The following is a 26,990-nucleotide window of genomic DNA, read 5'->3' as shown; positions in this document are numbered from 1 at the left end:
AAAACTTCAATTGGGTTAGGGAAACCTCTCCTTTTTTTTTTTCTTTTTCTTCTTTTGGCTAATTTTGTGGAGGTTTCCTTTAAGGAACAACAAAGAGATAGTTCACAAGTCTTGTAAATTATTTTTCATCTCTTCTCACCCTTTAATCCATGTGTGATTTTCAAAATCTTCTAATTTTTTCAAGGGTTCAACGACCTCTATGCACATATGGCAACATGTGTGAGAATGGAGTGAACGAAAATGAGTGGATTTATGGTGAATCCACATCAAACGAAAATGAGTGGATTTAGGGTGAATCCACATCAAAATTGCTAAAGACCTGATATGGGGGGGGGGGGGGGGGGGAGTGATTATATTAAGAATTTAGTTTTTGTCGTTCTCTAGGGATGAACTCTATGGCGTGATCTTTGAAGGAGCAAGGCTAGGCACGAGGTTAAAAAACAAGCAAAAGCTAAGCAATGATCAATATCAGGGGATTAAACAAACAATCACAAATAACTATTCAAAATGATAAGGATTTGGGGTGAGGAAACATGCGATTCTAATGCCATGCCTAAGGATTAAGAGGATACAAAACACAAATTCGGGTTCCAAGATCACCAACACCAATTCGAGGATTACAAGTCACTTTCGTGGTCAATGTAAGTCCGAATTGAAGATGAAAATTGCCTCATTTTCGTGATGCATCAACTCCCTATAACAAAGCCCAAGCAATCTAAATCTCTAAATTCCCTACTTTCAAGAAGAACAAAGGGGTTGCAAGACGGCCTTTGGGAATATCAATCCAATTTCCATTGTGATTGAATTTCCTACAAGATTAGTGCTAAGAATGTTGTGCACCACACCTTAATACAAGAATACACAAAATCTCTCACAACATTAGAAACCCTAAATTAGGGTTTTCCCCTTTTATGCAATAGACGATATCAAATAGATGTTAGAATCTCATATCATCCTCAACCCAAATCCTAAATAGGACTCCTGACTCATAATCAATGTAAATAAAGTAAAGACATAAATGAGAGACATCATCATGAAAGCAATAAAGATGAAATCAATAAATGAACTTCTTCAAAGTGCAGTGGAAATGATTCTATAACCCTTTTCGAGAATGGATATTCAAATAAGAGGAATATAATCTTTTTGGAGGAAAGAAGAAGTGTTTTTTCTAATCTAGGGTTTGAATCGTTTCTCTATTCTCTACCCTCTACTATAACTCTTTATCCAGACTCTCTTCTCAAATTTGGAAAATACAGATTAAATCACGAAACAGGGACAAATACACGAGTAACATACGTCATCGTTCGTGTTGTAGCCCATCTGTGGAGACGGTAGCGTCACGGGCATATCGACGCCCATGACCGGTGAAGACCTCTCTCATTGGTGTGACGACACTAGTGACCGTGCTGGAAACGCGTCACAGTCCTTGTTTCGTCCAATTCTGCACAATTTCTTCCTGGGTTGCTTCAAGATGACATTTTCCTCTCTTCATATGCACTCCTCAACTCCTTAATTGATCAAATTCACTCCTAAATGCTTTCTTTTCCCTTCATTCTGTAATTGGATGAAACTATAAGCAAAGACGCATTAATTAGTCCAATTTTATAACTTAACACAACATAATATGCATAAAATGAAATAAAGTAAGGGGTAAAATATACTCAAAAGTAAGTGCACTTGTTATCAAGGCCAATTTAGAAAATCTCATATGCATCGGTTCCAATTCGTTAAAAGTAAATTTAGAAAATATCATATACATCCGCAACCAATTGGCTAAAGGTAGATTGTGAAAATGTCATCCCCATATAATATATGCATTAGCTAGGGGTGTAGATCTAATCCAATTCAATCTGTCTATGTTGGATGGCAAATGAGATGTGGTTCAATTTAGATGTAAATCAAACGGCAGATCCTAAGTTAAAAAGAAACAAAAGAAATTATAATACAAGAATCCAAATATTTTTTTAAAAAAATATATTTTCAAACATCACATTGAAAAAAAAAAAAAAAAATTCAGTTAATTAGGTCCTATTTTTTAACTAGGGGTGAGCCAGGAACGGATTTGTGGTGAATCCACATCTAATTCGCTTAAGACGGGTTTGGAAAATTTCATTCGCATCAGCATCAAATCCTCCAAAAGTAAATTTGAAAAATCTCATCCACATTCATATTTAACCTACTAAAAACAGATCTAGAGATGCGATTCTAATCCAACATGATATGTCAATGGCAGATCATATACGGATCATATGTGAATTGGATGGTAGATTCTAAGTAGAATTTTATCTTATCATTCATAATGGACATAAAATGGGATTAATGCAGTACATATAATAAATATAACTTTTTTCATCAAAAAAAAAAAAAAAAAAGTTAAGTATAACTTTTTAATAGTTTCCATAAAGAGTCATTTTTTTGTTGGTTTTTTTAGTTTTTTTTTTTCTTTTTCCCTTTTATTGTACGAATAATTATATAGTTAAAACTAATTATTTTTAGTTCAATATAATATAATTTTCTGAGAAGTCACACATTGTAATTCACAACTTTCATAGTAACTTTCACTTGACAAAGGTCAGTAAAATTTAACATTTTTCTTTTTTACAAAAAGAATAATATGCGAAGTAGTAAGATATTAACAAGGGAAGAGCAAAAATGAGGGCTCTACACGAATTTTTCTCTGCACGAAGCTAATCCTGCTTAATTTGTCATGACACCACACGAGTTGATCTGTTGTCAGCCTAGACATGTTAAGGACCCTAGAAACTAATTTCATATCTACTTGAGAGAAGAAGTATAGAACATGATCTGGATCTTCGTCTCCAAATCTTCTCAACCTCCTCAATATGCACTGCTCACTTCTCAATATGTTTTTCAGCGCATTCTCCTTCTGCAATTGGGGTCACAACAAATATAAATGAACTGTGAATAAACTAGCCAATACCAATACAATGAAGTTATAATTGGAAATTGTTGGGTGGAGGCCACTGAAAGGGTCAAATCTAACATCAGGTGTTGAGCAGAAGTCGGTGCAGGGCCAAATCTAGCACCACATGGCTAAAAGGATTGTTGGGTGGATGCTTGAAGGGTCAAGTCTACTACCCTACCTATCGCGCTTGATCTAACAAGTGATATCAAAACTAAGTCAAGGGTTAAGGCTGGTAGGTATTCGGAGGGGGGATTGTTGGGCAAAAGCCGGTGAAGAACTAAGTCCAGCACCAAGTGGCTAATTGTTGGATGGAAGCCGGTGAAGGGTCAAGTCTAATATCAGGTGGCTAAGGAAGTGTTGGACAGAGGCCGGTGTAGGGCCAAATCCAGTGCCACATGGCTAAAGGGATTGTTGGGCGTGGATGCCTGAAGGGTCAAGCCTAACATCCTACATATCGCGCTTGATCTAACAAGTGATATCAAAAAGGCTGGCAGGTGTTGGGGGGAGGATTTGCAGGGCGAAAGCCGGTGAAGAACTAAGTCCAGCACCAAGTGACTAATTGTTGGACGGAGATTGATGAAGGGCTAATTCTAGTATCCTGTCTTAATTACCTTTCGAAGGCTCTTCATCACGTCCATCAACAGCTCAAGATCTTCTGCATTTTGAACATCTGGATGCACTCCCTTCTGACCCTTCATTGTCGTGACAGCACAATCCTTATCGGCTTTAACAAAATGCCAAAAAATTCGAATAGATTCTTCAAGCGTCTCCACTATCATCTCAATTGTAATGCCGCCATTGTCACCGCTTTCATATCTTCTGCTGCTCTTCTTTCTGTCCTTTATGCTGTCCTCTGCACAGAAACCAAATTTTTGCACTTCAAATCCTATCTCTATTCTTTGGTTTAAACTTTAAACAAACCAAAAAAAGATATATCTCTATTCTACCTCTTATAACAGGAACTTGTAGAAGATTACGAGCATCACATCGTGTCTTGATATAATGTTGAACCCTGGTGCCTTGAAAAGGTTCATCTTCTATAAATCGCTGCATGAGCACTTGAAACTGTTGAAACTCTCCAGAGACTTCATTGTATTGATGGACTCCATGTGGGTCAGAATCCCAGAGGTCCAGGGCCTTCCCATATTGCCAATTTAGGAATTCCCATGAAAGGCACATCTGTCCAACATATACCACTTCCAAATCACTCTGCAATTCTTTTATAAACTTTTTCATTGGATCAGCCCTGTGGCTCTTATGTTTGAGTAGCCAAAGGTTTTGTGACAGTAGAGATTTGAACGTTGGACGAGGAGATTTATGGCTTGAGAGTAACTGGAGTGGATCTTTCTGCAGAAGACCTGTTAATGTTTACATTAATAAAGTGGCTAAATAATAATAATAATAATAAATAAAGGCAAAAACTTGTGAGATGGGTCAGGTCAATATGAAAATACAATTTGTTTTATAATTTGGATTGTCCTTATTATTTGAATTATTATTATTATACAAGGACATTTTAGTTTTTATTTACTTTTTGTTTTATAATTTATAGCAGTTTTATGACAAATTATTGTGTGGACCATGGTCCACACAGCCCATAGTGCTATGTGGACCATAACAAAAAGTACATTTTTAATATACTAAATGTACATTATTTGTGTATTGAATATACATTATACAAAATAATATACTTTCAAATACTCAATTAATGTACTTTCTCTTAATACAATATACATTATTAATATACTAAAAAGTACATTGTTTTTGTACTAAATGTACATTATTTTATAACATACAAAATATGGTCCACACAATAATGATTGCAATTTTATTCATGCCTACCAAATAATAAAATTTGAATTCTCAACTTATGTTTTTTCTCATGAAATTACAATACATTTCCCCTTTAATTTCCTTCTTCCAACCAAACCATGTTAGATGGGTAATCTGGAGCCCAACCACTTAGATCTTATGGACATCTCCTTAGCTTTTGAATTATTAAAAGCTTAGATGCTTTAATCATTCCTCTAATTCACTCAATTACTAATTGATTCAGAGCAGCTGTAGCAGAATATGATGATAACTGTGGAGAATTATCTTTAATGCACCTACTTGGAATAGCAGAAAAGAATGATTAAAATGATAATTATGCAGAGATTTGAAATGAAAGGGGTGCAATCAAACTACAGAATGGTATCACATACCTATTGCATACATCTTCTGATAGGTGAAGATATCAAATTTGCGCATCCTCTCTCTGTAACTCCTGTAGAACTTGTGGAGCTCACCCATGCAATCTCCACGTTGGAACCTTTCATCAATCTTCCATGGCTTCAAGTCCTCCATTTTCGAAGATTCGGATTCTTCGAAGATGGTAGGTAGAAGACCAGTGGCTCTGACCTTTCTGAGTTCCATCTGTAACTGCTCAATTAATTCTTGATGTTCCCACAAGGACTCCAATTTGTTTGATTCCCCAGAATCCAAAACAGCTTCATTGTTGGGATCTTTTGAGCCATTCATTAGTTCATCTTCATCTTCTTCATGAAAATGATCATTCTCTGATAAAAACTGGGATGCCAATATCTCCAGGTTATCTAGATGATCTTGTTCTAATTTCCCAACATGATCTTCCAGTACTACATGAGTTTCAACTTGATTTTTTTCCTCAGACATTTCAGAATGATGCACTTCTACCTGCTTCTCGATATCCTCCTCGCCTTGCAAGCTCCCAAACTCGAATTCGCCCCCAAAATCCTGATCCGACAAGAACCCATCATCGCTATAGTAATCAACAAGACGGCTTATAAGACCATGCATGTGCTCAAAGCCAATCGAAACCGAATCAGAATCTGTAACTAATGACTGACTCTCATCAGACAATTCAAAATCAGTCTGAGTTTGGTTCTCTGCTCCTTTACCTAATTCCCCTTTCTCCCATGAGAGCATTGTTCCCTCATCCTCCTCCTTTGTGCCTCCATTATCAGAATTCTCCATTTCTTTGTTATGAACATAATAATCTCCTTCTTCACAATGAGACTGTTCCAAATTCTTATCTAATAATGCAACTGTGCTTTGATTTTCTAAGGAAACAGCCTTGGTTTGAGAATCTACTACGTCAATATTAATGTTATGAACCTCTGGTTCCTCAATGAAGCCACTTTGAGACAGGAATTCATGTTTAGTACAACTTGAAGAAGTTAGCAATACCTCAGAATCAACCAACTCACGGAGCTCATCTTTTTCCTTGCGATTAATGAATTCTTCATAGGTGGGGAATCTAAATTTGAGACACGGCTCATTCTCTGAATCTGCAAATCCATTAAATTCTTCACAATTGTTCTCTGATTCGGCCTCTGATCCCCGAGAATTGGACTCTTCAGAAACAGAATCCGCGAAATCAAACCTTTTATCCGAAGAACCGCCGCCTCTTCTTAATCTGTAAAACTCAAAAAACAAAACGATCATTGGTCTGAACAAGTCAAAGAAGAACACAAAACAAAAATCAAATTGGAGATACCTGAAGATGAATGAAGTAATGAAACTCAACAACAGAGCAAGGAAGTAGGAAGGAACAGAGAGGAAGAAGGCGCCCAGCAGGTGTTTGTAGAAAAGCCAACAAGTAGAAGCCATGTTCAGAGCAGTGCTCGAGAAGGTGGAAGTGGAACAGCCATGGGATGGGTTTAATCCATGCCCATTGAACTGTGAAGTGAGTTTAAAGCAAGAAATGGTGGGCGTGAAGAAATTGAAAAAGCAGAGGAGTTGAAGAAAAACTCATGGGTGGTTTGAATATATGAAACCAATGAATGGACTAAACACCGGTAAACAAGAATCGTAATCCACTCACGTCAAAACCACAAAGATTTGCAGAGAATTCTGAGTCAGAAGGAAGTTGAAATCTGACCCAAATGGAGAGTTACACATCAGCGACCCTCCCATTGCCGCCTGCCCCTGCTCTCTTGGGACTATTTTTGGTTGCTTCAAATGGAACCTATTGCCTATTGGTTATTGGTTGGAGAAAGAAAAGAAAAATTTTGGAGCGCAGAGAGAGAGAGTGCAGCCTGCAGAATCAAACTTCAACTGATAATAATGATGAAAATGGAGACCTTTTTGGGATTGTAAAAATTTTGGTGTACCTGTGGGAAAATAGAAAAATCCCAGTGCGAGCGATTTGCGAAGCTTCAGTATTGGTCCACTCCGCGTTGGTTTTGATGTTATTATGGTAAAAAACAAAAATCGTATACCCGGTAATTCATGTAGGGACGGTACTGTGAAATGTGAATCCCCCAAATTATACAGAGATTCATACATGGGTCTCTTTTTTTAAATACTGTCCACTGAATCAGTGAGTTAAATCCGTGCATGCAAATTAAAACAACATCTCATACAGAGACACGGAGTACTCCGTATTATATTAAATTGTTTAAAAAATTTTAATCAGTGTATCATATTTAATAATATTCATCATATATTATGCGCATAATATTTATTTTATAATTCATAAATCTAAATTTTAATAGAGTTTAACCTTTTGGAAGAATAAATCTAAATTTTAATGTACATAAACACTGAACATTTATATCATATTTATTTTCATTCACTTTGTAATGTATATAAACATTACACTAAAGTAATAACTTTATTACCTATTCATTTATGTGTTGTAAAAGATTTCAGTTAGAGTTTTCTTCATGATAAATTTCCATACATTAATTTTATTGATACAAAATAAATAAATAAATAAATCTAAGTCGGAGAAAAAAGGTAAAGGATAAAAAAATATGAATGTCTTAGGTGCATATTGCTACATGCACCATGGTCCATGGTATAACTATTTAGTGAATCTGATTATAAATATACTAGTACTAGTTATAAATATGCACCATGCATCTGTAATTGAATAATGTCTAATAAATAATAAAAGTTATTAAAATTAAATAATCGAAATAAATAAAGAAACACATAAATCTTATAAATATTAAAAGATGGAATTTTTAATTTAAACTATATAACATGGAATCACACATATAATACTTTTAGATTAAACTATACTTGTACAAATCACATAGACACATATGTATGCATGTGTTTGTATTTTATTCTTTCAAAAAGTTGAACCCCAACCTAAGGCTCCCCACACTATTGTGTTTGTATTTTATATATGTTGGGGTAGAAACGTAGGTAGCAGAAGAAAAAAATATTGAGGGTGAATTTGGTAAGAAAGTATAAATGTACAACACATAGCACCAAAGAAAAGTATTTAATGTTACTTATAGCACTAACATATTTTTAATTCCAATTAAAGGCTAATGTTAAAATAAATATCAAAAAGAAAAATGTGAATGGTAAAATTAGAAAGAAAGTGTAAAGGAATAATTCAATAACACAAATAACACACACACACACACACACACACACATATATATATATATATATATATATATATATATATATATATATATATTATACTAATAAGAGCTAATAAAATTAGGCCTATAACGGGAACTAAAAGATGTATGTCCAATTATTTGATGAAATTAATGGTTCAGATTATTTTGAACCGCAAAATCCGCTGAGGGAGTGTGTTCACGTTAACACGGTTGTGTCGTTTCTCGCTATAGGCAAAGTCTTAGTGACACGGTTGTGTCCAAGGTGTGTCGTGGCCATGCCGATCTCTTGGCATCCTTTTCTACTTGGTACATTGACGACAACACATGGTATGGCATTCCGAGTCGAAGTAGAAACCTATGGAAGAGTTTTAGCTGCAAAAGTGAAGCATTCTCATCAAATCAGACATGACGAATGGTAAGAATTTTCCCTAGTTGACAGGTAGTGCAATGTCGTAGAATGTTGTGTAGGGCTCTAGAGTGGGGGTGATTGAAACGGTTGTGCAAACTTCTAAAGATATAACGAATGCTGGAAGTTTGTATAACCCTTCACACCCCCCCCCCCCCCCCCCCCCAAGCTTTCTCCTTTAAGTGGAATTTGGTTGGTGGTGAGATCCTTCACAACAAAGAAATAGATTGATGAAATTCAAAGAAAACATTATTGTCAATGACAAAAAATTTAACAGATAGAAGAGAGTTGGTTAGATTAGAAACATCTAACACATTTGGTAATTTAAGGGAACGCGAGGAAGACGATATAGAAGTGTCTCTAATATCAGAAATTTCAAACTTGTACCATTACCAACTTGAAGAGTGTCGTTGCCCATGTACTCTTCCATTTGCTGTAATGAAGATGAGTCTAGAGTGGCATGACGTGTAGCACCAGTGTCAGGCCAATTATGAGAGAATGGGGTGGTGGCTAGATCATTAGCATAAGTCATATTTGCTTGAGGAACGGGTGTTCCTGAATATCTTTGGTAACATTGTAGGGTAGTATGACCAAGGTTGTTGTAGATTTGACACTTTGGAACATAGCCACGGCCACGTCCACAACCCCAGCTTCCTCTATTTCCACGACTACGACCACGGGTTGATTAGTAGTGTGTTCTTGTTGAGAGGCAGTGGTTAGTCCTCTTTGTGCAAAAAGTTGTTGACGGTGGGGCTAGGGGATCGGAACAGCCAAAGAGACATCATCCATATAGATGAACTAATGTGCGATGAGATAGTTATTGAGTTGATCAATTGCCACAAGTTCCTTCGTGATCAATAGGGAGACCATTGCGCGGTACTCAAGGCGGAGGCTCTTGTGTTCATCCAAACCAATCGACTGGCTAGCTTCAGCAAGTAGTTCAATCAAAACCTTGATTTTGCCAAGATGCTCACACGTCGTGGAATCCACTTAGCAGAAAGATTACAGCTGACTAAGGAGACTCAAAGAATATACCCGAGAGAAGGAGTCAGACACAACTTCAATAGCTTGTCATAGGGCTCGGGACAAAGTATGTCCCACTGCAACATACATAACCTCATCGGATAGAGACAAGATGAGCATGGATAAAATAGAAGAATCGTAATGGACCCAATCTTGAGCCGCAGGATTGGCTCTCACAGAACATCCATCCGGAGCTTGAATGAAAGAAGTTGGACACCGTACATCAACGTATCCACTGAGATTTTGTCCATGAGGAAAGGGAACAAGTTGCTTTTTTCAGAATAAATAGTTTGAAGAGGTACACTTAATGGGTATAAAGTGAAGTGCTATCTGTAGGGCATTTATCGGGGTTAAATATATAAAAAGATGGTGAAGCCAAATTAAGAAAAACTCAAAAAAAAAAAAAATAGTGAGCTAGCAAAATGGGAAGCAAACTGAAAACAAATCCGATTATTGCACCTAATAGTCTAATACTGAGTAGTTATGCTGTGCAACCGTGTGCACTATGCGCAAAAACGACGTCGATTTGACGTCTAATTTTAAAAATAAAAATTAAAAATCAGTTTCGATTGTCGTTAACGGCGTTATGTTGTGTATAATTTGAACTATACATCCACAACTTCATAATTATACATTCAGAATTACATAAATACAGATCCATAACTTCATAACTATACATTCAGAATTGCATAACTACACATCTATAACTTCATAATTATACATTCAGAATGTGAAATTATAACTTCATAACTATACATTCAGAATTGCATGCATAATTACACATCTATAACTTCATAACTTTACATTCAGAATTGCATAACTACACATCCATAATTTCATAACTATACATTCATAATGTGAAATTATAAAATTATGAACATATGTTTACGTAACTAACGATAATCGAAAATGATTTTTTAAAGTAAAACGATGTCGTTTTTGCATTCGTGTGCACCATGCATGGTGCACACGGATGCACAACATAATTTGCCTCTAATACTTCATCTGTCTCATTTTATCTATCTTATGTACTATTCATTAGTTAAATTAAGTCTTTCTTCTTTACTTATCTCATTTTATCTATCTGTAGTTATATCGAAATGAAACTGTAGTTGTGTTGAAATGAAACTGCAATGTATATAAAATGAAATTGAAGCACTTTAAGAATCCTGAATATGGAGTTATGTAATTCTGGATATATAATTATGAATTTGTGGATATATAGTTATGAATTTATGGATATATAGTTCTGAATTTGTGGATATATCCTACTGTTTGAATACGAACGAAAACCGCCTAACGCCGTTAACTACAATTCGAACGAGATTTTTTTGTTTTTTTTTTTTTAATGAAACGACGTCGTTTTGCAACCATGTGCACCATGCATGGTGCACACGGTTGCACAGCATAACGATCCTTATTGGGCAAATTATGTTGTGCATCCGTATGCACCCTACCCTGCATGGTGCATACGGATGCAAAAACGACGTCGTTTTGCATAAAACGCGTGCCCTACTTAAAAAAAAAAAAATCAGTTTCGATTCCCAGCAACAACATTATGTTATTCATTTTTAGTTATGAAATTCTGGAAGTGTAGTTATGCAATTATGGATGCGTAGTTATGAAGTTATGGATGTGTAGTTATGCAATTCTGGAATTATAGTTATGCAATTCTGGAAGTGTAGTTATGCAATTCTGGAAGTGTAGTTATTCAATTCTGGAAGTGTAGTTATGCAATTATGGAAGTGTAGTGAAATTATAGATGTGTAATTACGCAATTCTGAATTTTTATTTTATTTTATTTTTTTAAGTTAGACACCAAAACGACGTCGTTTTGCATCCGCATGCACCATGCATGGTGCATACGGATGCACAGCATAACGCTCCATGTTATTGAGTTGTTATACCTATATACGTATAAATTATGTATTTTTAGTATTGGAGTTGTGAACTTCTAGAATATAAATTGTGTTTCTAAGTCAAAACATATAACAATAGTAGAAGAAAATTTGTGAATACAATACATGATCATCAAATCCTAATATGTTAATATTACTCGGTATTTGAAAGGAACTTGTGAATACAAAACAATGTAATCAATTACAAATTGTGAATTTTTATAAGGTAAATTGTGAACATTTTAGTATGTAATTGTGAACATTTTGACCTGGGTCCACCTTGCAAGGTGGATCCAGGTCTACAGAATAATTTATGTATGCAACGTATGTTATTGATGGCAAATTACCCTATAGACCAGGATTTGCCTTGTATTGTGGACTTTGGTTCAAAAATAACCAGAGCCGTCAAAATGCGTTTAGCCTGCCAAGTTAGCCCGTCTCGCCCCTCAAAAAAGGATGGGTGAGCTTTGATATTTTGGGCCCGTATTTTGGTGAGTTAGCCCACGGGATATATATATATATATATATATATATATATATATATATATATATATATATATATATATATATATATATATATATATATAATCAAGTTTTAAAAAACAAGTATATTGTATAAATGATTTATTATTTACTTATGGACTTATTTATTAGTTATTATTATGTTTAAAAAATTACAAATACATCAATACTCCGTATATGTTTAAACTATTCAAATTATTTTAGTATACACTTATTATCTTTTTTTATATTAATTTTTAAAATTTGACAGGCCTCCGCCAAGGCCTGCGGACTTAAGGCGGGGCGGCTTCTATTAGGCCTGTATTTTGGTGGGCTTTTTAGCCCGCCCCACCATATGGCGCTGGCCCATTTCGTTCAAACTTTGTATATGCAACAACTAATGATTTTTATATCTGTAAACAAATTGCAAACAAATAACATGATAACTCTATACACATAAATTATTAATTAATGGCAGATGACGAATATGTTAATTTTAGACGCACACATAACATTTTAACCAATATCAGTTAAAATATTCTATATTTACCGCTAACAATTTATTTGTATGTAATTATCATGTTATGTGTTTGTAATTACTATATTTCAATGTTGAAAAAATCGCTAAGGGCTTGGAGACCGCTTAAGGCGCCAAAAGCGCCGACCGCCTAGCGCCTAGACGCGATTTTTGTAAGATTGACTATATTATGTATTTTCAATTTTTTAATAGATGCATAATGTTTTAACTGTAAACACATCATTTTTGAACGAATATGAACCTTGGTCCATCATCATATAACAATTGGTTATTGACTTCTTATTCGCGGCTCTCCTCCGACTCGGACGGTTTTCTCGGCCAACAGTCGGCGAGATGTTCATCGGTAGAATTTTCACTGGCACCGTCTTCACCACCAGGTTCTTTCCTCCCTATCGCTGCTCACTGTTTTCTCTCTTTCCATTTTCAACCATCGACATTCCCGTTAATCACCTGGAGAACAAACCACCATCCGAGGGTCACACTGAAAACGATTGTCGTCACATCGGTGAATCCCATATCCTAAATCAATTGTCCGAGCTTTTACCAATCCGTCACATCTCTTCAATTCGAAAATCCACTGCAGTGAGTTCGTCTGACGCACAAAAGCAATCGGAAACTATGGCCCTTGATGGGTTTTTACCGCCCGAAGATAAGTTCCGAGGGGTTTTTCTTCAGAAACTCCGCGGGATATCTGCAATTGAGAGGGCATTAGCTTCTATTGGTCTAGACCCAACACTCGATTTAGTAGCTAAAGTTGTGAATAGAGGAAATTTAGGAGGTGAGGCCATGGTTACGTTTTTCAGTTGGGCGATGAAGCAGAAAACTATAGCAAAAGACGCAAATACTTACAATGTGATTCTTAAAGCATTAGGAAGAAGGAAATTTTTCACACACATGATGGCATTGTTCGAAAACATGAGAGCCGAGGGGATCACTCCTACTTCAACTACAATTTTCATTGTTTTGGATAGTTTTATTCGAGCCCGCCAAGTCTCAAAAGCTATCCAATTGTATGGAAAACTAGAGGACTATGGTTTAAAATGCGATACCGAGGCTTTGAATGTCCTTTTGCAGTCTTTGTGCAGGAGATCACATGTGGGTGCTGCAAGTTCCTTGCTTGTTAAAATGAAAGAGAGAGTGGCCTTGGATGGTATGACCTATAGTATAGTTATTGGTGGGTGGGCAAGATTTGGTAGAGTTAATGAAATTGAGACGGCTTTGAAAAATATGATAGAAGATGGTTTTGATCCAGATAACATGACTTATAGTTATGTTCTTGAAGGTTTAGGAAGGGCTGGTCAACTTCATGATGCAATTGAGGTATTTGAAGGTCTAGACGAGAAAGGGCATATACAACATGCTGAGGTTTACAATTCAATGATTTCTAATTTTATCTCGGTGGGTCAGATTGATGAAGGTTTGAAGTATTACCGAAGGATGTTGAGTAACAACTGTGAGCCAAATGCGGAGACATATATAAGGCTGATATCTGCTTTTCTCAAGGCCAGAAGAGTGGCTGATACAATTGAAATGTTTGATGAAATGATAGGCAAAGGTATAATTCCCAGTACTGGAACTGTAACCTATTTTCTTGAGCCTTTATGTAGCTATGGACCGCCTCATGCTGCTTTGATGATTTATAAGAAAGCTAGAGAAGCTGGATGTGTGATATCACCGAGTGCTTTTAAGTTGTTGCTTATGAGGCTTTCTAGGTTTGGTAAATGCGGGATGCTACTAAAAATCTGGAACGAGATGCAAGAAAGCGGCTATTCTTCTGATATACAAGTTTATGAATATGTCATCAATGGACTTTGCAACATAGGGCAGCTTGAGAATGCTGTCCTTGTAATGGAGGAAGCATTGCAGAAGGGATTTTACCCGAGCAAGCTTATTTGTAGCAAACTGAGCAACAAACTGCTGGCATCGAATAAAATAGAGACTGCTTATAAGCTTTTCCTGAAGATAAAAACTGCCCGTAGCAACCAAAATGCTCAAAGATACTGGCGTGCTAAAGGGTGGCATTTCTGATCTCTCATGGATGGCATTACCTTGTGACACTGTTTCCCAAATTACTAGACTGCAAATTCAGAGTGATGGGTTTTCTTGAATGCAGACTGTCCATATTCCCTCAGGTGCAAGCTTGTTTCGGTGGTATTGTAATGAAGAATCACTGACACTAAACTTTTTTGTAGATCAAGAATTATGCCTGATTGTGACTGCCATTCTAAAGGATGGTATCATAGAACAGGTGCTGTTACTTCAGTAGTGTCTGGATTTCTTGGAATTAAAATTGCAACTTATGCAAATGCCAGGACTACCTTGGAGGCTAGAAAGGGTGTTGGGAAGGCTTTCATCACAGCATTTAAGATCAGGTGCTGTGATGGGTTTCCTTCTTGCCACTAATGGTCTTTTGGTGTTGTACATTGCTACCAATCTCTTCAAGTTGTACTATGGTGATCATTGGGAAGTTTGAGGCTATAACTGGATATGGTCTTGGTGGATCTTCTATGGCCCTATTCGGCAGAGTTGGTGGAGGTATATATACAAAAGCTGCAGATTTCAGAGCTGATCTTGTGGGCAAGGTTGAGAGAAACATCCCCGAGGATGATCCTAGAAATCCAGCGGTATGATTGCTATCTCGGCTATAATGTTGGCACACTCGAAACTTTTTTTGTTATTGTTTTTTAACTTCTAAATGTATGCCAGGTGATTGCTAACAATGTTGGTGATAATGTTGGAGATATTGCTGGCATGGGATCAGACTTGTTTGGTTCATAACTTCATATGCAGAATCATCTTGTGCTGCCCTTGTTGTTGCTTCAATATCTTCCTTTGGGGTCAACCATGAGTTGACTGCTATGCTATATCCTCTCCTCGTTAGTTCTGTGGGTATCCTTGTTTGTCTGCTCACCACCCTATTTGCGACTGATTTCTTTGAAGTCAAGGGAGTAAAAGAAATTTAGCCAGCATTGAAGAAGCAACTCATAATCTCCACGGCTCTGATGATGGTTGGCATTGCCGTTATTACCTGGATTGCCCGTCTTCTTTCACCATTTTCAACTTTGGAGTTCAAAAAGCAGTAAAGAGCTGGTGAGCCTATTGCTACTGTTTAAGCCTTTGGGGAGTTGCTTAAATACACTCACTTGTTCATGTGACACTCTTTTAAAGATTTTTTCTTAATAAGCACTGCAGAAAATTGCTATCTTTCCATCTTGGAAAGGAAAATTATAGAGTTATGGAAATTGAATATCATGGTGACAAGTGACAACTATTGTGCACTTGCAGACAGTTGTTCTTGTGTGTTGGTGTTGGCGTTGGCTTGTGGGTTTGTCACAAAGTATTACACTAGCAATGCTTACAGGTAAGCTATTTTCATAGCCATTCTGTTTTGCTTGTGTAAGCTTGTAGTGCTCATAGTTAGTAACTCTTGTCCAATTATTATTTTCAGCCCTGTGCAAGATGTTGCTGATTTGTGCCGCACTGGAGCTGCTACCAATGTTATTTTTGGCCTTGCTTTGGGTTACAAATCAGTTATAATTCCCATTTTTGCCATAGCAATCAGCATCTTTGTCAGCTTCAGCTTTGTGGCAATGTATGGCATTGCGGTTGCTGCCCTTGGAATGCTGAGTACTATTGCTACTGGTTTGGCTATTGATGCATATGGTCCCATCAGTGACAATGCTGGAGGAATTGCGGAGATGGCCGGCATGAGCCACAGAATCCATGAGAACCGATGCCCTTGGTGCTGCTGGAAACACCACAGCTATTGGAAAGGTGAACTGTTTTTGCATTCCGGGATTTCCGGCCCTAGTAGGGTCTCCTACATTAGTGTTTCACATATAGACAGCTAATTTAGATGATCTTCCGGAAAGTTAACAGCTTTCTGGAATTGGTTGTCTATTTCAGTGATAGAGCCCTATTTTGATTAGCATGATTAAGAATTGTTAAGAGTCCTTATAAGGCTATGGGTTAAACTAGTTTCAATTAACCCAATTTTAAGTGGTCTAACTGGTTAGGTTCAAAATAGTCCGGTCCTCCACTTGAGGGGAGGAGTGTTAAGAGTCCTTGTAAGGCTATAGGTTAGACTAGTTAATTGATTGGATTCATTCTGTTAGTGTGGTTTGACCATGTGCATTATAGACCAATTGGATGACCTTAGCCCAATCTTATCTTATATTATAACAAGAATCAAATGTAAAAAACCTGTTGATGTCTTTGTTTTCAGGGTTTAGCCATCGGATCTGCTACCCTTGTGTCTCTCGCCTTTGTTTGGTGCATATGTGAGCCAGGCTGGAATTTCAACTGTTGATGTCCTGACACCTAAAGTGTTTATTGGTTTGCTCGTCGGTGCAATGCTTCCTTACTGGTTCTCTGCTATGACAATGAAGAGTGTCGGGAAGGCTGCTCTTAAGATGGTTGAGGAAGTGCGCAGGCAATTGAATGCCACCCGGAAGGCACAGCCATGCCCAACTATGCCACCTGCGTTAAGATCTCCACTGATGCCTCTATCAAGGAGATGATCCCGCCTGGTGCTCTTCTTTGGCGTGAAAACCTTTTCTGGTGTCCTTGCTGGATCCCTCGTCTCTGGTGTACAGGTAATGTTTTAAAGATTCCTTAACAGATACAATTAATGCTCTAAAATACCTGTGTTAAGAGCAGGTACTTTTCGAATGCTAAAATCTCAAAATACCTGCCTTAACACATTGTCTTTGGGCTTGTGTAGATTGCTATATCCGCATCCAACACTGGTGGTGCCTGGGATAACGCCAAGAAGTATATCAAGGTAAACTAAACTAACGGTTTATGAAGTTATGGTTCAGTTATAATATAGCATTTCTAATGAGATGCATTGCTTCTGGATACACAGGCTGGGGCCTTCCGAGCACGCAAGAACTCTTGGGCCACTCTGGGCCGTCGTTGAACATTGTTATCAAGCTCATGGCTGTCGAGTCTCTAGTTTTTGCTCCTTTCTTTGGTGCACATGCCGGTCTGCTCTTCAACATCTTTTGAAAGTTGAGGTTTGCTCAGAAATTTTCACCTATTCTGGGAGGAGATGACTTTACGGCGGCGCTGCTGATCGTAAAATTTTCTGTCCAACATTTTCTTTTTGGGACAGTATGTTAAATTCACCCACCAATGGTTGAACTGTTTACATTTCTTTTTGCACAATTCAGTATTTGCTTATACAGTGGACTATTGTTGTGTTATGTGGAGCATGGTCGTCAAATAAAACTGTAGTAGAATTAAAATAATATTTCAGTGTTGTTATAATGAAACTAGTGTGTGTGGAAAATGAAATTAAAAAATAGAGTTCATTCAACAATGCATATTGTCAAATGAATCTGTAGTATAATTAAAATGATACTTTAATGTTGTCATAATGAAATTAGTGTGTGGAAAATGAAACTAAAATCTAGAATCATACAATAACATATTTTGTCAAATGAACCTAGAGTATAATTAAAATAATACTTTAATATTACTATAATTAAACTAGTGTGTGGAAAATGAAACTACAAAATAGAACTCATGCAATCATGGTTGCAGTAGACGCTAGTTGGGTGCCCGGGCAGCGCCTAGGCGGCGTTAGACGAGCGCCAAAAAAATAGTGGGAGACTTGCAATTTGACAATTTTAATGAGGTTGTTTTCAACTTTCAATTAAATAACACGTCCAAATAAATAAAATAATGATAATTCATAAGTCATAACATCAAAAAAATATTAAAAAATAAAAATACTCAAATATGAAATACTCAAATACTTCAATTATCCAAAGATTCAAAGTATCAAATTAATCTATGGACGGCTGGACCAGACGAAATCGGAAGAAATCGACCGACTAGGCCGATTTCGGCCAATTTCGCCGCCTAGGCGCCCGACCGATTTTTGGGCGCGTAATAGTGAAAGCAGAATGGCCTAGGGGCGCCACCTAGATCGATTTTTACAACAGTGCATGCAATAATGTATATTGTCAAAAAAATCATGTATATTGCCAAAAGAAATGACGTGTAATTAGAATGTTACTTACTTCATGGACCACATTGCTACATATACCATGGTCCACAGTAAAATTTGCCTATGACTCTTGTTTTGGGTGTAATACGTCTCGTGTTTGCTAATAAATCACATTTGAAATTTTAAATATAGTTATTTTTTTACGTGAAAAAATTGTTTTAATATTTTTTTTTTTGAAAATAAAATTGTTTTAATATAAATTAACAAACTTTAAAATCTTTAAGAAAAATACTTCAGTTAATTAATCTATTTGAAAAAACGCTCTCGTTTCTTGACTTTCCTTTGGCTCTTATGGCATGATTCAATTTCTTCGTGATTTCCTTTCCATGCATGCCGCGGCGGAGCAGCCACCGGCGTCCGATACTGCGTCTGAGGGAGGGTCCAATGGACACTCCTATTCGTTCAAAAAGTTTAGGCCTACAAAATGCTCTTTCGCGGAAAAGGACCCTTTGTGCAAATTAAATGTGGAAGTTCTATCATCTTATGTATATATAAGCAGGGTGACTTGGTCAAGGCCCCTCCTATTGAATTGTGTAATGTAATGTGTGACTAAGAATGTAAGACATAGTGTTGAGTACTATTAGTGTGTTTTTAAAAAATTGTAAATTGTGTTTAATGTAATGTATTATTCCATGTAGTATAGTGTAGCGCTAGGACAGCTTTCATATGAGATTCAGAGGTTTGTCACGCCACTTTAGAATTTTCTAGAGCTTGTACATATTATCCCTTAACTTGTAGAATAGTTTGGAAGCATGTACATAACACTAGAAGATGTAGAGAGCCTTAGAATATTCTAGAACATTGCCGAATTCTCTTGGTTGTATAGAAAAGTATGGAGGATTCTAAAGAACAAATCTTAGCTGTAGGATCAATTCAATCTCCACCGTCCATTGAGGATGTGGAATGGGTATTAATACCCCTCAAGGGGCCTCATTTGTAACTCATCCAAGCAAAGTTCAAGTGCACAAGTAATATAAGTTCCATTCGAAACTTTCTAAGTACTTTGTGATATCCTTACTTGTTTTCTTAGTCATCCCACCGTTTACTCAGCATACTTTCGAGGGTCGAACGAGAGGCCGCATGTAACGTTGTAAGGAGAAACGAGTCTGTGACAATAGGCTCCCCAAAGTATGCAAGTTTGGGAAGACACAATTTTTTAAAAAATTTGTCACTGTCCAGAAAAAACAATATTTTGTCACGAATGTGATTTGAATCCATGCCCAGTTTGGGAAAGATACGATTTTTAAAAATTTTGTCACTTTCCAGAAAAAAACATTTTGTGACTTACTATTTGGAGGGGAAAATAGCAAGGAGAAAAAAAAATATTTTGTCAAGAATGGGATTATAGCAAGGAGAAAAAAATTATTTTGTCAAGAATGGGATTTGAACCCATGCCGTTTGGAGAAAAAATATTATATTTTGTCAAGAATGGAATTTGAACCCATGCCGATTGGAGGGAAAAAAATATTTTATCAAGAATGAGTGTTAAACCCATGCCTTTTTAAACTAGTACTTAAACTGGGTCTTAGATCAACTCAGTTATCTTGATTTACAAAAGGTTTGCAATTTTGGGAAGACAATATGTCAAGAATGGAATTTGAACCCATGCCGATTGGAGGGAAAAAAATATTTTATCAAGAATGAGTGTTAAACCCATGCCTTTTTAGACTAGTACTTAAACTGGGTCTTAGATCAACTCAGTTATCTTGATTTACAAAAGGTTTGCAATTTTGGGAAGACAGTGTTGAGTACCATTTGGTAAGGAAAATATGTGTTGTCAAGAATGGGATTCAAACCCATGCCCTTTCGGACCAATACCTGAAACTGGCGCCTTAGACCAACTCGGCCATCTTGACTCACAAATATAAATGGAAAACTTATTCTTAATATGGTAGCCTAGTAAAAGTCTTAGAGCATCCCGATAGGAGTTTCTAATTGGTTTTTAGTACAATAAAAACTTTATGGCATGGTTTTTAACTAATGTGGAAGTATGATTTTTGTTCCTTACTCACTTGCTTGGGTCGTGCAGTAAAACAAGATTTTTGGGAAGTTAATAAATAATTTTTGTGTAATTTCAAAGCTAAGTAATATGAATAAGTGAATGTTCAATTCGTACGTGGCTTTTAGTTAGTTTATATTGTCTTTCATCCGTTTGTAATCAATATTTGAGATAGCAAATTTTATTTTTAATCATGGACTACTATGATATAGTCATATTTAGTTATGCCCTTTCATTTTTACTACATTACATTATTGACTTTTATTGTTTGTCAAGGCTGATTCTACAACTTTTGATTAGTGAATGGCTGACCGGCCAACACAATAGTTAAAAGACGAGGCAAAATGCGTAAATATGAGTGACAAGATGCCAAAAGGCTTAACGCAATAATAAAGACAGGAAAATGAATAAAATGAGATCGACATGAGAGATAATTTGCCCAATTCAAATTCATATATGGATTGGACGCAAACAAAGGAGTAACATAAAACTGTACAATAGATGGAGAAGGTTTGCAGTACATACAGGGCGGGTTCTAAGAGTATGTATGTATACACAAATTATGTATATATGTCAGTAGGTTGGAGAATCCCAGGAAAAAGTAGATTGCTTCCATGGTTCAGATGCCAAGCTGAAAGGGAACCCCATTGATCTCATATTCCTTAACCCCACTGCAGCCTCATCATCATCATCATCCATGTTCAAGTGTTGATGATGAGATTGTTCAAAGTGATCTGAAGTAGCAGTAGTGTTATTGAGAGGAGAGAATAAGGTGGGTGGTGTGTCGAAAAGCACGGAAGCCGCCAGAGATGATGAGGATGATGATGATGGAACCATCAAGTTACTGCAGCTGCTGGGAAGCTCATCAGGACTCGGACTATGACTTTGATTTGAAAAAAGAGACGATGCAGGCTTATTATAAGTGGGAAGAAGAATATTGGTGTTGAGAGGAGGAGCAGAGAAATGTTGTTGTAACTCATTGTTAATGGATAGCTGGAGAGGTGTAATGGAAGAAGAAGAAGACATGTTTTCTGAACCAAACTGATTGAATAATAATGCCTCTGGAGAAGCTTCAGATAGTACGTTCACCCATGGGTGTGCAAAATTAGCTCTATTCGCCATCGAATTCGTTTTCTTGAAAATCCTGCAGATCGCCCAAGAATCCTGCACCTCCAACAACGAACATATATATAAAGGGCACAACTTTATTTGCTTATATTATAGACCGGGTCATCCCATTTTCAAGAGCCTTAACTTTTATCAGTCTCTGTCCAATAATCCTCTAGCTAGATGGTGCTGGACTTGGCCCTTAACAGCCTCCGCCCAACAATCCTCTAGCCAGATGATGCTGGATTTGGCCCTTAACAGCCTCCGCCCAACAATCCTCTAGCCAGATGGTGCTGGACTTGGTCCTTAACAGCCTCCGCCCAACAATCCTCTAGCCAGATGGTGCTGGACTTGGCCCTTAACAACCTCCGCCCAACAATCCTCTAGACAGATGGTGCTGGATTTGGCCTTTAACAGCCTCCGCCCAACAATCCTCTAGCCAGATGATGCTGGACTTGGCCCATAACAGCCTCCGCCCAACAATCCTCTAGCCAGATGATGCTGGACTTGGCCCATAACAGCCTCCCCCAACAATCTTCTAGCCAGATGGTGCTGGATTTGACCCTTAACAGCCTCCGCCCAACAATCCTTTATCCAGATGGTGCTGGACTTGGCCCTTAACAGCCTCCGCCCAACAATCCTCTAGCCAGATAGTGCTGGACTTGGCCCTTAACAGCCTCCGACCAACAATTTCACTACAAAATTAAAGAACATATAGATACATACGTTGGGTGGAAAGTTGTTATGCCCCGAGAACTTGTTTGGTGGTGGTGGTGTGGTGGTAGGAAGGCGAAACTCGTGCATCATCCAATCAGTTTTGAGGCCTTTAGCAGCTCTACCTCTGTAGAACACTAAAGACTTCTTCAAACCAATGCATTTGGTACCCTCTGAAGAGTAAATTGGTCTGTCAGTTCCAGTAGCTTTCCAAAAACCAGCTCCCGTGACACGGTTGGGACGGGCACTATTTCGGTATTTCCTGTCCCGAGGGCAGTAGAAATACCACTCCTTCTCCCCACTTGTAGCCAGCTCTGATATATATAGTGGATGCATGTGCATAATAATTAATAAGCAAATAAATAAACAGCCAGAGAATTGTATGTATGTATATATGTGTAATGAACTAACTTACTAGGGAGGTCCCATGGATCATATTTGTAAATATCAACTTGTTTAATGAGCTCAATGGGAAGAGGTCTTTGTTGAATCTTTCTTTTGAGATAGAATCCAACCAGCTCCTCGTCAGTAGGATGAAAACGAAAACCAGGCAGCATAACATCATCAATAATTTTGTCGTCCATAACTGATCCCTTGCCGGCCGGGCTGTGAATGAATAGAAGATCAGAGAAGATATAAATATATTTTTTACAGATTGAGCTGAGCTTAAAAACTGCAAGGGTCTGGTCTTTAATATAATTATTGAATGGAATGGAAGTTGGGGTTTGATTTGTTAAAGCCAAATTTATGATCTGGGAGTTGAGGGACCCTAAAGTGAGTTGTTATATGGAGATGTGTTTTTTCACACCTCCCATGATGTTCGTTCTATTGTTTTCTTCGATCTCCTTATATTTTGAAGCAAGCAAGGCTAAACGACAAACCAATTGTCTATGCTTCCATCAATATGTTAATAAATTTTATTTCTATTCTGAACTGGTACGTGGGGGTGATCCTCTGGGACTGGGAGCTGAGCCTCCAAATCTGCATCCCTATCAATCATATTTTACCCTTTTTTTGTATTATTGGATCTACAAATCACAGTTTCTATTCCTTCATACTTTCTACATGTGCAGTACACGTCACCTGTCCTGTCAGACTGCATATATATATATAGACACAAAATTCCATCTCCTACATACTCCTAGTATTGTTAATTAGGAGCTGATTTAGGTGAAATTCTTGACCATATTTTCACACCGGAGCTAAGAAAGTCTGTTTTTTAAAAGATATATTATAACTATTGTTTTGCGACTGTTACGTCGTTTTGTCTTTAGTTTATAATGTGGCCAAAGTTTCTTTCTTAATTGACTGCGCACACCTCCTCCCTTATCCAAGCTTAGCTTAGCTTCCAGCCCGCACGAGTTTAGCTCAATGATTCAGTAGACAATATTTGAAAAAAGAGACCAAAGTTCAAACCTCAGCAGTAGCAGCTTAAGGATTATAGATCATATCCTTGTGTGCACCAACATTTGGCTCTATCTGCTGAACCATTGAGTCACCTTGATTTACATTCTCCCAAATACTCTATCGATCTGGGGTGTGTGAGAGATCCTTGAGGTCAGGGATTCAACCTTTTGGGAGAAGCTTAGCTTAGCTTCCCATTTATTATTATAATATTATAATTATTTTTGCAACTTAGATCCTAATTAAGTAAACACCAGCACACCACTACTATACGTGCATCACTTTTTCTTCTAATCTGATCCTATTACCATAATTCATCAATCATAGGCTGAAACGTTTACAATAAAGATGAATGGAATAGTTAAACATTTCTTACCGTCATGACCATTTTGTTATGGTCCTTACCAATTTGTTAATCTTCATTATATCTTTGGGTTGATTTTATTTTTGTGCAACACTAAATTCATATTAAAATTTTGTTGATTTTTCATTTAATCTCTTGATGAGGGCACATAGCAAAAATGAAATATATGTTTCATAAGTGCATTAGCTAATAAAGGAAGTTTACATCATTGCATTGGTTTATAGGTTGGAAATTGATGCATTGAGAAGTGGAATGCAATGTTAGGCAAACAGATCAGAAGCAGTATTAAGTAGTGGCTATATATGTGCACACCAATAGAAGTGTATGTATGGTAAAAATATATATAATGGGGCAGTATAGTTCACCCAACTGTAAGAGACAGGCAGTTCAACCACTGCTTGACTACTAGTTTACTCTTCATGCCATCAACTCTTCATAAATAAATATAATAATATTGTCTCAGTTGATTACATGGATGAAGTTTGAAAATAATGACTCGGGATTGAGTCTCAGCAAAGGTAGTGAAGGGGGCTTTTTGTGCACAATAAGCAAAGGTCTTCCCAGATGCTTTGTCGGATCGAGTCATGAGGGACCCTCCTTTTGGGAACAATAAATATAATAATATTTTGGAGTTGATAATTTAAGTAAATAGGTGCATGCGGAATAATTTAAAACCATCTCCTAAGATTTTTTTTTTTTTTGAAATACTTATGATTCTTTATCAGGTAGTATCTGTTCAACCCATTTCCTAAGATATTCCAGTATCTGTTAAACTTGCTATTTATTTCCTTCAAGCAACCCCCTTAGCTACTTAATTTAATTACCAAAATAAATATGAAGGTTATACAAACTTTGCGTAATTTTCATCATTAAAATTATCCACACATATACAATATGTATAACTTATTATCAGAAAACATTTATTATATTAATTAAAAAAAAAAAGAAATTAATATACCAACTACCGTGTAGTGCAATGACATTTTAATTATCATTTCAAAATAGGTGGTCTTAAGTTTGAGTCTCCTATAGAACAGATACTACCTTATAAATGATCACTTAAGTTTGAGAAATTATCTCTCAAAAAGCCAATTCTTTGCTCACACAGTGAAAATTCTCTTTAATTTAAAATAGGGAAAAGTGTCAAATTGGTCCCCTAAGCCATTCGGATAGTACAATTAGGTGCTTAACACGTGTCGCCTTTAAAATATTTTTTTATTTTTATTCTTTAAAAAATGTATTTATTATTAAATTATTAAAAATTTAAAATAAATAAATAAATAAAAGAAATTTCAGCCACCGACTGTCCGGCGAGGACAGCCGGTGGCTGCCTCCTTCAAGGACAGTCGTGGTTATCTGGCGAGGACATCCATGGCTATCAACATGAGGTCCAGATCTGGACCTCAAACGGCCGGGAATGAGGGCGGCGGCCGCCGCCCACGTTCCAACCGGCCATGACCGTCTAAAAAAATATTTGAATTTTTCTTTAGACGGTCATGGCTGTCAGGGGATAGCCGCGAACACCCATGGCCGTCCATGGCCGCCGCCCTCATTCCCGACCGTTTGAGGTCCAGATCTGGACCTCAAACATGAGTTCCAGATTTGGACGTCATGTTGACATCCGTGGCTGTCCTCGCTAGCTCTCGCCAGACAATCACGACTGTCAGTGAAGGAGGCAGCCACCGGCTGTCTTCACTGACAGCCCGTGGCTGAAATTTTTTCTATTATTTTTTTAATTTTTAATAATTTAATAATAAATAATTTTTTTAAGAATAAAAATAAAAAAAATATTTTAAAGGCGACATGTGTTAAGTTGGCGATGAATTAACCTGCTATACAGATAAATTTGGACTCAATTGAACTTTTTACAGGTTTAGGGGATCTGAATGAAGTTTTTTTTTTTTTTTTTACTTAAGGGACCTAATTGCACTATTCGAATGACGACAACTTAGGGGGCCAAATTGACACTTTTCCCTTTAAAATAATATATGTAACCCCACAACACCATTTTTATTTAGGTTTTTAATATACATATTTAAAATACAAAATAAATTATTTAGTATATAAATTTCGGAGAAAATTTACAATTAGTTTAGTTGGTAGGTTAGGTTAATATTTGATGAGTAAATGAGTGAAAGCCATCCTGTAGGACATGAGTTTACTAAGCCTGATGTCTGCTATATGGAGAGCAAATATAATATAAAAACCGGAAGATCGATCTTCAAGGTATTATGATTTAGGAAGTGAATTTCCCAAGAATTAGCTCTTCAATTCCTTAATTTGAAACATAGGTCATGGGTCTGCAAACCAAGTTGAAGAATGGGTCAAATACTTCTATTCAAAGCTATCTTATCTCTATATCTGTGTATGTAAACACAAATGTTATATATATGTGAAGCAGATTTTGAACTAATCCACTTTGTAAGCTACCCATAATAATTAATTACTTTCCCAAGAAAGTGCGCTTTAATTTAACGCAGCTCATCAACAACTTAGGGGTCGTTTGGTTCACGGAATGTCAGATTACCTTAGGGAATGTTAGATTGGTGGGAATGTTAGATTACTGGGAATGTTAGATTCCTGTGTTTGGTTAAAATTGGGGTATGTAATATAATCATGTTTGGTTTAGGGTTATCTTTTATTCACACACTATAATATCCTTAACATATTTTCATATATTTTAATAAATTTAAAAATTAAAATAAAT

The 26,990-nt window shown here is 36.8% G+C and overlaps 3 protein-coding genes, 1 long non-coding RNA gene, 1 other non-coding gene and 1 pseudogene across 8 annotated transcripts in view; 3 read left to right on the top strand and 3 right to left on the bottom strand.

The window, feature by feature from the left end:
• Positions 1 to 2,511: 2,511 nt before the first annotated feature.
• LOC109153702 lies at positions 2,512 to 7,083 on the bottom strand. Of its 2 annotated transcripts, none has more exons than XM_019301578.1 (5): positions 6,444 to 7,083; positions 5,131 to 6,362; positions 3,874 to 4,284; positions 3,538 to 3,779; positions 2,512 to 2,893 (listed from the first exon to the last, which is right to left on the bottom strand). In XM_019301578.1, the coding sequence occupies exons 1-5, from the start codon at positions 6,554 to 6,556 to the stop codon at positions 2,633 to 2,635; spliced, it is 2,259 nt and encodes a 752-aa protein (XP_019157123.1). In that variant the 5' UTR covers positions 6,557 to 7,083; the 3' UTR covers positions 2,512 to 2,632. The 2 variants fall into 2 exon arrangements, with proteins under 2 accessions (XP_019157123.1, XP_019157125.1); XM_019301580.1 differs by having other exon boundaries at positions 2,512 to 2,887.
• Positions 7,084 to 10,888: 3,805 nt separating this feature from the next.
• LOC109153704 (putative NAC domain-containing protein 94) lies at positions 10,889 to 23,208 on the bottom strand. 2 transcript variants are annotated; one of them, XM_019301584.1, is made up of 4 exons: positions 22,931 to 23,208; positions 22,528 to 22,829; positions 21,252 to 21,858; positions 10,889 to 10,900 (listed from the first exon to the last, which is right to left on the bottom strand). In XM_019301584.1, the coding sequence occupies exons 1-3, from the start codon at positions 23,097 to 23,099 to the stop codon at positions 21,268 to 21,270; spliced, it is 1,062 nt and encodes a 353-aa protein (XP_019157129.1). In that variant the 5' UTR covers positions 23,100 to 23,208; the 3' UTR covers positions 10,889 to 10,900; positions 21,252 to 21,267. The 2 variants fall into 2 exon arrangements, with proteins under 2 accessions (XP_019157129.1, XP_019157128.1); XM_019301583.1 differs by lacking the exon at positions 10,889 to 10,900 and having other exon boundaries at positions 21,125 to 21,858; positions 22,931 to 23,107.
• On the top strand, positions 12,962 to 15,628 carry LOC109153703 (putative pentatricopeptide repeat-containing protein At5g43820). Of its 2 annotated transcripts, XM_019301582.1 has the most exons (3): positions 12,962 to 14,741; positions 14,830 to 15,303; positions 15,386 to 15,628. In XM_019301582.1, the coding sequence occupies exon 1, from the start codon at positions 13,013 to 13,015 to the stop codon at positions 14,705 to 14,707; it is 1,695 nt and encodes a 564-aa protein (XP_019157127.1). In that variant the 5' UTR covers positions 12,962 to 13,012; the 3' UTR covers positions 14,708 to 14,741; positions 14,830 to 15,303; positions 15,386 to 15,628. The 2 variants fall into 2 exon arrangements, with proteins under 2 accessions (XP_019157127.1, XP_019157126.1); XM_019301581.1 differs by having other exon boundaries at positions 12,962 to 15,303.
• Positions 14,718 to 17,687, top strand: LOC109153623 (annotated as a pseudogene).
• Positions 20,471 to 20,551, bottom strand: TRNAL-CAG. The gene has a single exon. It is a non-coding gene; the product is annotated as a tRNA-Leu (tRNA).
• Positions 23,209 to 26,639: 3,431 nt separating the features above from the next.
• The window catches only part of LOC109153676, a 39,427-nt gene continuing 39,076 nt past the window's right edge, over positions 26,640 to 26,990 (top strand). Inside the window, exon 1 of the long non-coding RNA XR_002049559.1 lies at positions 26,640 to 26,652. This is a non-coding gene — a long non-coding RNA (uncharacterized LOC109153676). The remainder of the gene's footprint in view (positions 26,653 to 26,990) is intronic.

Source organism: Ipomoea nil, unplaced genomic scaffold (genome assembly GCF_001879475.1).
Source record: "Ipomoea nil cultivar Tokyo-kokei standard unplaced genomic scaffold, Asagao_1.1 scaffold2516, whole genome shotgun sequence".
In the NCBI taxonomy this organism is placed as follows: Eukaryota; Viridiplantae; Streptophyta; class Magnoliopsida; order Solanales; family Convolvulaceae; genus Ipomoea; species Ipomoea nil.
Note: the sequence above shows the minus strand (reverse complement) of the source record. Positions and strands in the feature narration are given on the sequence as shown.